The sequence below is a fragment of the Phalacrocorax carbo genome, unplaced genomic scaffold (assembly GCF_963921805.1).
Source record: "Phalacrocorax carbo unplaced genomic scaffold, bPhaCar2.1 SCAFFOLD_178, whole genome shotgun sequence".
NCBI classification, from domain to species: Eukaryota; Metazoa; Chordata; class Aves; order Suliformes; family Phalacrocoracidae; genus Phalacrocorax; species Phalacrocorax carbo.
In genome coordinates, this window is record NW_026990345.1 from 13947 (window position 1) to 22854 (window position 8908).

General features: G+C 58.9%; 1 protein-coding gene across 1 annotated transcript; it reads right to left on the reverse strand.

The window, feature by feature from the left end:
* Window positions 1–2205: 2205 nt before the first annotated feature.
* LOC104046031 (kallikrein-14) lies at window positions 2206–8537 on the reverse strand. Its single transcript, XM_064440190.1, has 5 exons — window positions 8456–8537; window positions 8204–8366; window positions 6689–6942; window positions 4411–4547; window positions 2206–2361 (listed from the first exon to the last, which is right to left on the reverse strand). Exons 1-5 carry the CDS (start codon window positions 8535–8537, stop codon window positions 2206–2208), a joined length of 792 nt encoding a protein of 263 aa, XP_064296260.1.
* Window positions 8538–8908: the final 371 nt, after the last annotated feature.

Here is an 8908-nt window from a genome sequence, read left to right on the forward strand (position 1 = left end):
TGGGGCGGGGTGCCCCCATGCCCCCCATTCCCAGCCCCCCGCCGGCCCCGCCCGCTCCCCGCCAGATTAACGTCGGATTAAGCAAATCCCCCCCCCTCCCCCGACGCGGTGGGACAACAGCCGCGCCCTGGGCGTGGCGCGGGCGCTGAGGTCATATTATGGGATGGCCGGCATTAACGCTAATTACAGTCATCACGATTTTAGGGCCGTAATCAAAGGAACAAAACAGCCTCACTGCCCGGATCGGGCCCGCTGCGGGTGATTGGCCGGTGGCGCTGGCAGCCACGCCCCACGGGGGGCGGGGAGGAGGGGACACCCCCTTGCACAGGACATCCAACCAGTGGTGTGGCCCCGCTTTGGGGTCGAGTGGGTCTTGGGAAGAGCCCAACCAATGGTATTGTCCTATTTCGGGGTGGGGGTGGGTCTTGGGAAGAGCTCAGCCAATGGTGTGACCCCTCTTTGGGGTGGGGAGGGTCTTGGGAAGAGCCCAACCAATGGTATTGCCCTGCTTTAGGGTGGGGAGGGTGTAGGGAAGAGCTCAGCCAATGGTGTGACCCCTCTTTGGGGTGGGGAGGGTCTTGGGAAGAGCTCAGCCAATGGTGTGACCCTGCTTTGGGGTGGGGAGGGTCTTGGGAAGAGCTCAGCCAATGGCGTGACCCCTCTTTGGGGTGGGGGGGTGGGTCTTGGGAAGAGCTCAGCCAATGGCGTGACCCCGCTTTGGGGTGGGGGGGTGGGTCTTGGGAAGAGCTCAGCCAATGGCGTGACCCCGCTTTGGGGTGGGGGGGTGGGTCTTGGGAAGAGCTCAGCCAATGGTGTGACCCCGCTTTGGGGTGGGGGGAGGGTCTTGGGAAGAGCTCAGCCAATGGTGTGACCCCTCTTTGGGGTGGGGAGGGTCTTGGGAAGAGCTCAGCCAATGGTGTGACCCCTCTTTGGGGTGGGGAGGGTCTTGGGAAGAGCTCAGCCAATGGTGTGACCCCTCTTTGGGGTGGGGAGGGACTTGGGAAGAGCTCAGCCAATGGTGTGACCCCGCTTTGGGGTGGGGGGAGGGTCTTGGGAAGAGCTCAGCCAATGGTGTGACCCCGCTTTGGGGTGGGGAGGGTCTTGGGAAGAGCTCAGCCAATGGTGTGACCCCGCTTTGGGGTGGGTGGGTCTTGGGAAAAGCCCAACCAACAGCATTTCCTCAATCTGAGGTAGGCGGGTCTTGGGGAGCGCCCAACCAATGGCATTTCCCTGATCAGAGGTGGGCGGGTCTTGGCAAGACCCCAGCCAATGGCGTTTCCCTGATTTGGGGCTGGTCAACCATCACCAGCTTGGGTGACCCTCGTTGGGTTGGCCAACCGTTATTGGTTGGGTGACCCTCGTTGGGTTGGCCAACCGTTATTGGTTGGGTGACCTTCATTGGCTTGTCCAACTCCTTTGGGCTGGTCAACCATCAGCAGCTTGGGTGACCCTCGTTGGGTTGGCCAACCATCATTGGTTGGGTGACCCTTGCTGGGTTGGCCAACCGTCATTGCGTTGGGTGACCCTCGATTGGCTTCACCCTTGTTGTATTGGCTGACTCTCATTGGGTTCTTCGTTCCTATTGGGCATCTCCTATTGGATAGGCCTTTGCTGGATGGCCAGCAGTGATTGATTCGGGCAGCCATCTTTGATTGGTTACCCTGGTTGAGTTGACCAACTCCATTTGGGTTGGAGAACTTGTCCGCCACCGTCCCACGTCCTCAGTGCCACCGATAGGCCGTTGAAGTCACGTGTCTTGGTCCTCGGAGACGCCGGGCGGGAGAGCGCGAGTGAAGGAAACCACGTTTGTCTTCAAATAAAATCAACTTCTCCCCCCGCCAAAATCACCTATTTTGGGGATGGTGGGAAGGATTTTGACCTCAGAACAAAACCGGTGGCCGTGATTGGACACCGAGTCTGCGGATGACCCTGGGATTGATCTGGAAATCTACTTTTTTTTGGGGGGGGGAGGGGCGGGGCAGGTTGAAAGGACAAAATTTCCCACCAAACAGCACAACGTTTTAATTTCTCGTGTCTCCCCACCCACCCTCTCACCAGCTTCACCGGGTGACCTTGGCTTTACCCACAACCTCGCCGCAGCCTCTCTTGTCCCAGCGTCCTGCCCCGGGCGAGCGGTGGTAGCGCGGACGTGCTGCTCCCCCGACCTCCACCCCCTTCACCGGGCGCTTGGAGGTTGCTGGAGCGTCACTCGTTGTCCTTCATGGTCTTCTGGATCCACTGGGCGTATCTACAGACCTTGGTGTAGACACCAGGTCTCTTGGGCTGCCCACATTTCTCCATGCCCCACGACACGATGCCTTGGAGGGTCCCGTTGCAAACCAGAGGTCCTCCGGAGTCACCCTACGGAAAGACGTGGCATGAACCCACCAAGCTTTACTGGGTAACCCAACCCTTCTTGGGTTGGTCAACACCCTCTGGCTTGACCCACCATTGTTGGGTCTCCTTGGGTTGGGTGACCTCTCTGGGTTGGCCAACCGTCATTGGCTTGGCCAACCGTCACTGGCTTGGCTAGCTGTCATTGGGTTGGACAACCATCATTGGGTTGTCCAACTGCCATTGGGTTGGCCAACCATCACTGGGTTGTCCAACTGTCATTGGGTTGGTCAACCATCATTGGGTTGGCCAACCATCATTGGGTTGGCCAGCCATCATTGGGTTGGCCAACCGTCATTGGGTTGGCCAACCATCATTGGGTTGGCCAACCATCATTGGGTTGGCCAGCCATCATTGGGTTGGCCAACCATCATTGGGTTGGCCAGCCATCATTGGGTTGTCCAACAGTCTTTGGGTTGTCCAACCATCATTGGGTTGGCCAACCATCATTGGGTTGGCCAGCCATCATTGGGTTGTCCAACAGTCTTTGGGTTGGCCAACCATCATTGGGTTGGCCAACCATCATTGGGTTGGCCAGCCATCATTGGGTTGTCCAACAGTCTTTGGGTTGGCCAACCATCATTGGGTTGGTCAACCATCATTGGGTTGGCCAAGTGTCATTGGATTGGTCACCTCCAACTGCTTTGGTCAACCTTTTTTGGGTTGACAATCTACGACTGGCGTAACCAGCCAATGAGATTGGGCTGTCCGACTCTTTGGGTTGCTCCACCATCATTGTGTTGGGTGACCAGCTCCCGTTGGGTCAAAATGATTGGTGCCTTCTTTAACGGTCACTGGATTGGTCAACCACCCCAGTGAGGTGTCCAAAGCTCTCTGGGTTTTCCAGCCATTGCCAAGTTGGCCAATTCTACTTGAGTTGGCCAATTCTAATTGAGCTGGACAACCCTTGTTGGGCTGAAGAACCAACACCGGCTCAGTCAACGCCTCTTGGGTTGGCCGGCTGTTGAGTTGGCCAACTACAAATGATTTGGCCAACCGTTGTTGGGTTGAAGAACCAACACCGGCTCAGTCAACTCCTCTTGGGTTGGCCGGGTGTTGAGTTGGCCAACTACGAATGATTTGGCCAACTCTTGTTGGGTTGAAGAACCAACACCGGCTCAGTCAACTCCTCTTGGGTTGGCCGGCTGTTGAGTTGGCCAACTAAGAATGATTTGGCCAACCCTTGTTGGGTTGAAGAACCAACACCGGCTTAGTCAACTCCTCTTGGGTTGGCCGGCTGTTGAGTTGGCCAACTAAGAATGATTTGGCCAACCCTTGTTGGGTTGAAGAACCAACTCCAGCTCAGTCAACTCCTCTTGTGTTGGCTGGCTGTTGAGTTGGCCAACTACGAATGATTTGGCCAACCCTTGTTGGGTTGAAGAACCAACACCGGCTCAGTCAACTCCTCTTGGGTTGGCTGGCTGTTGAGTTGGCCAACTAAGAATGATTTGGCCAACCGTTGTTGGGTTGAAGAACCAACACCGGCTCAGTCAACTCCTCTTGTGTTGGCCGGCTGTTGATTTGGCCAACTACGAATGATTTGGCCAACCCTTGTTGGGTTGAAGAACCAACACCGGCTCAGTCAACTCCTCTTGGGTTGGCCGGCTGTTGAGTTGGCCAACTACAAATGATTTGGCCAACCCTTGTTGGGTTGAAGAACCAACACCGGCTCAGTCAACGCCTCTTGGGTTGGCCGGCTGTTGAGTTGGCCAACTACAAATGATTTGGCCAACCCTTGTTGGGTTGAAGAACCAACACCGGCTCAGTCAACTCCTCTTGGGTTGGCTGGCTGTTGAGTTGGCCAACTACAACTGATTTGGCCAACCCTTGTTGAGTTGAAGAACATTGGGTTTGGCCAACCCTCATCGCGTTCATGAGCCGCCACTACGGTGGCCAACAGAGGAAGACCCATTGCGACGACAAGGGGAGACACCCCCTCCCGCCCCCGAGGACCACCTTGGAGACGACCCCCGGCTGGCGAATGGCCAATGGCGGAGGGGGATATTTGGGCCGTACCTGGCAGGAATCCCTACCGCCTTGGAGGCTCCCGGCGCACAGCATGTTCTCGGTGATGGAACCGGGGTATAACCGGTGGCACTCGGCCGTCGAGAAGATGGTGACGTTGACGCACTGCAAGACGTCCGGGTAAGAGACTGAGACGGGAAACGGAGGGGGGTGGGGGGAAGAAAGAAACCAGAGCAATCGACCCGAGAACCGGCAGAAATTCACCGCCCGCCCCCCAAAAAACCCCCCCAGCGCCGACGCCCGCCCCGCCCCGGGAGTTGTGTCTCCGCCACCCCCCCCCCCCCCCCCGCGGTGATATTTGGGGGGAATTTCTGAGGCGGAAGAAGGAAATGCCAGAAACAGGGTCTTTTTTTTTGGGGTGCCTCCTCCTAAATTCTCCCTTATTTTGCTTTGTTACATTTTCCCTTTCTTTTCCTCTAAATTTAATTTTAGGCTATCACTATTTTAGCCCGGTTCAGCCATTTTCTCTCCTGGGCTTTTTTTAGTTAGTTTTAATTTTATTCTTTCGACTATTTAATTTGTTTTCATTTTATCCTGCTCTTTTCTGTCCTACGTAACCGATTTTCTTCCATTTAATTAATCTTTGGTTTTCGTTGGCTTTATTTTATTGTTTTTCCCTTATTTCCATGTCATTTGCCAGAAATCCATGCTGTTGGTTTCTCATTTAATCCGTTATTCAATTTCTAGGACTTCAGATGTTTTTAGGCAATTCCTTCTAATTTCTTTTCATCATCTTTGCTATGAATTAACATAATTTCCTGTTATTTCCTTCTCTGTCCTCCCCTGAGGCCCCTTTTTCCCCCCATTTCTTCGGAGAGGACTCGGGTGTCCAGGAGGGGACCCACGTGTCCGTGGGGGGACCCAGATGCCCAGGAGAGGTTGTAGGTGCTCAGGAGGGGACTTGGGTGTTTGGGGAGGACCCACATGTCCATGAGGGGTTGGAGGTGCCCAGGAGGAGACTTGGGTGCTCAGGAGAAGACCCAGATGTCCATGAGGGGACCCAGATGTCCAGGTGAGGGCTCAGAGAGCACTGGGAGGACCAAGGTGCCAAGGAGATGACCCAGATGTCCAAGGGGGAAACCCAGACCTCCATGAGGGGACCCAGATGTCCAGGAGAGGATGTAGGTGCTCAGGAGGGGACCCAAGTATCTGGGAGGGGACCCAGATGTCCAGAAGGTGACATAGGCACCCAAGAGAAGACATAGGGGCCAAAGAGAGGACTTGGGTGCTCAGGAGAAGACCCAGGGGATCAGGAGAGGACCCAGATGTCCAGGAGAGGGCTCAGGGAGTCATGGGAAGACCAAGGTGCCAAGGAGATGACCCAGATGTCCAAGGGGAAAACCCACAGTTCCAGGAGAGGACCCAGATGTCCATGAGGGGACCCAGACATCCAGGAGAGGACATAGGTGCTCAGGAGAGGACTTGGGTGCCTGGCAGAGGACCCAGATGTCCATGAGAGGACCCAGATGTCCAGGAGAGGGCTCAGGGAGCATTGGGAGGACCAAGGTGCCAAGAAGATGACCCAGATGTCCAAGGGGGAAAGCGAATCTTCCATGAGGGGACCCAGCCCTCCATGAGGGGACCCAGACCTCCATGAGGGGACCCAGACCTCCATGAGGGGACCCAGACCTTCAGGAGAGGACCCAAGACCTCCTTGAGGAGACCCAGACCTCTACGAGGGGACCCAAGACCTCCACAAGGGGACCCAAGACCTCCAGGAGAGGACCCAGACCTCCATGAAGGGACCCAGACCTCCATGAGGGGACCCAGAACTCCACAAGGGGACCCAAGACCTCGATGAGGGGACCCAGACCTCTACGAGGGAACCCAAGACCTCCATGAGGGGACCCAGACCTCCATGAGGGGACCCAGACCTCCATGAGGGGACCCAGACCTTCAGGAGAGGACCCAAGACCTCCTTGAGGAGACCCAGACCTCCACAAGGGGACCCAAGACCTCCAGGAGAGGACCCAGACCTCCATGAGGGGACCCAGAACTCCACAAGGGGACCCAAGACCTCGATGAGGGGACCCAGACCTCCGCGAGGGAACCCAAGACCTCCAGGAGAGGACCCAGACCTCCATGAGGGGACCCAGACCTCCATGAGGGGACCCAGACCTCCTTGAGGGGACCCAAGACCTCCATGAGAGGACCCAGACCTCTGCGAGGGGACCCAGAACTCCACAAGGGGACCCAAGACCTCCATGAAGGGACCCAGACCTCCTTGAGGGGACCTGGGCGTCCAGGAGAGGCCATGGGTACTGGGTACCTTCTGGGGAGGTGGTGGCCCCCCATCCCGACGTGGTGCAGGTGGTGCCGGGATCTGGGAGGCAGGAGGCCACGGGGATGGGCTGGATCCTGTTGGTGAGGGTGATGGGGGTCAGGAGCTTAATCATCATGATGTCGTTGTCCTTGGTGGTGGGGTCGTAGTTGGGGTGCGGCACGAACTTCTGCGCCATCTTCTGCGCCTCCCCCCACTCCCGCGAGTAGAGGTTGTGCTTGCCCAGGCGGACGGTGGTGATCCTACGGCAGGCGGGAGGGGGGGGGACGCGTGGGACACGCGGCGGCGACCGCAAGACCGTGGCCCACTTGTGGGGTTTGGAGGCCACGGTGGGGCCACGGCGCGGCCAGGACACGCGTGGGACACGGCCCACGCGTGGGACATAGAGGCTGTGGCGTGGTCATGGCTCCTGTGGGACCTGGTGTGGCTGGGAGATGTGTGGGGCGTGGGGGCTGCGGGACGGCCATGGCGTGTGGCCAGGACACGCGTGGGACATGGCATGGCCCACGTGTGGGACGTGGGGGCTGCAGCATGGCCAGGGCACGTGTGGGACATGTCATGTGGCCAGGACACGCATGGGACATGTCATGGTCCACGTGTGGGACGTGGGGGCTGCAGCATGGCCAGGACACGCGTGGGACATGTCATGGCTCATGTGTGGGACATGGGGGCTGCAGCATGGCCAGGACACGCGTGGGACATGTCATGTCCCACGTGTGGGACGTGGGGGCTGCAGCATGGCCAGGACACGTGTGGGACATGTCATGTCCCACGTGTGGGACGTGGGGGCTGCAGCATGGCCAGGACACGTGTGGGACATGTCATGGCTCATGTGTGGGACGTGGGGGCTGCAGCATGGCCAGGACACGCATGAGACATGTCATGTGGCCAGGACACGCATGGGACATGTCATGGCTCATGTGTGGGACGTGGGGGCTGCAGCATGGCCAGGGCACGTGTGGGACATGTCATGACCCATGTGTGGGACGTGGGGGCTGCAGCATGGCCAGGACACGTGTGGGACATGTCATGGCCCATGTGTGGGATGTGGGGGCTGCAGCATGGCCAGGACACGCGTGGGACATGTCATGGCTCATGTGTGGGACGTGGGGGCTGCAGCATGGCCAGGACACGCGTGGGACATGTCATGGCTCATGTGTGGGACGTGGGGGCTGCAGCATGGCCAGGACACGTGTGGGACATGTCATGACCCATGTGTGGGACGTGGGGGCTGCAGCATGGCCTGTACACACGTGGGACACGTCACGGCCCACGTAGGGGACGTGGGGGCCACGGTGCACCCGCGTGACACATGTGGGGCACGGCATAGCCAGGACACATGCCGACCAGAGACCACACGGCCGCGACACGCTTGGGCCGCGCGGACCGTGACACGTGGGACCGGGACACGCCGCGGCGGGGCGGGGGGTGACACACCTGGGGCGGGGTGGGGGTGGGTGGGGGGGCGCGGCGCGGAGGCGTCACGCGTGACGTCGCCCTTACCCCGGCGTGGTGCAGTGGGCCGCCGTCACCACCCACTGTTTGGCCACGAGGACGCCGCCGCAGTAGAGCTTGTACATGTCGAGGATGGCCGCCTGCCACGGCTGCGAGTGGGGCGGGCAGTCCATGCCCCCCACCACGCGCGTTTCGCCCCCCACCGAGGACGCTGCAAGGGATAAAGGACCGGGCGAGGCCCGTTAGTGCCACCGCGGGGGCTTCCCCACCGCGGGTCGGACCCTCCACGCCTCCACTCACCCGCGGACGCCACCAAGACCAGGGTTCCCAGCAGCTTCACCACGCCCCATAGCCTGGGGGTCACCGCGGCTTGCGCCTCCATCGCCGTGGCCGCTGTGGGGCAGAGGTTTTAGTCCCGTGACGGGGGTTTTTGCCCTTCGGTGGCTTCACCTGGACCCTCTGCCCCACCCCCACTCCAGGAGAAGGTGAGATGGTTCTTGGGGCATCGTGGTTCCTCCACATCTACTTTTCGTTTTTTTAGGGGGTGGGGGGTTATTGAGGCAGCCCTACACCATTTTGGGGTCCGTTCCCCCCCACCCCATTTCGTTCCCCTGCGGTCGGAGCTGCACAATTCGCCCCGTCATCGCGCTTTTGCAACGGTGACATCATTATCCCCAGTGCCACGGCGACAATCAACACAGTCATCGTTAATGAGGCCCGTAATTACGGGCTCCACCAACTCCTCCGCCTCCC

Bases quoted from the DNA above. Each gene is read 5' to 3' on its own strand.
- LOC104046031 (XM_064440190.1), bottom strand. From the start codon at position 8,537: ATGGAGGCGCAAGCCGCGGTGACCCCCAGGCTATGGGGCGTGGTGAAG. The intron at 4,548-6,688 runs GTACCCAGTACC...TTCCCGTCTCAG, and splicing joins GGCCACCACCTCCCCAGAAG to TCTCTTACCCGGACGTCTTG. The intron at 2,362-4,410 runs GTACGGCCCAAA...GTCTTTCCGTAG, and splicing joins GCGGTAGGGATTCCTGCCAG to GGTGACTCCGGAGGACCTCT.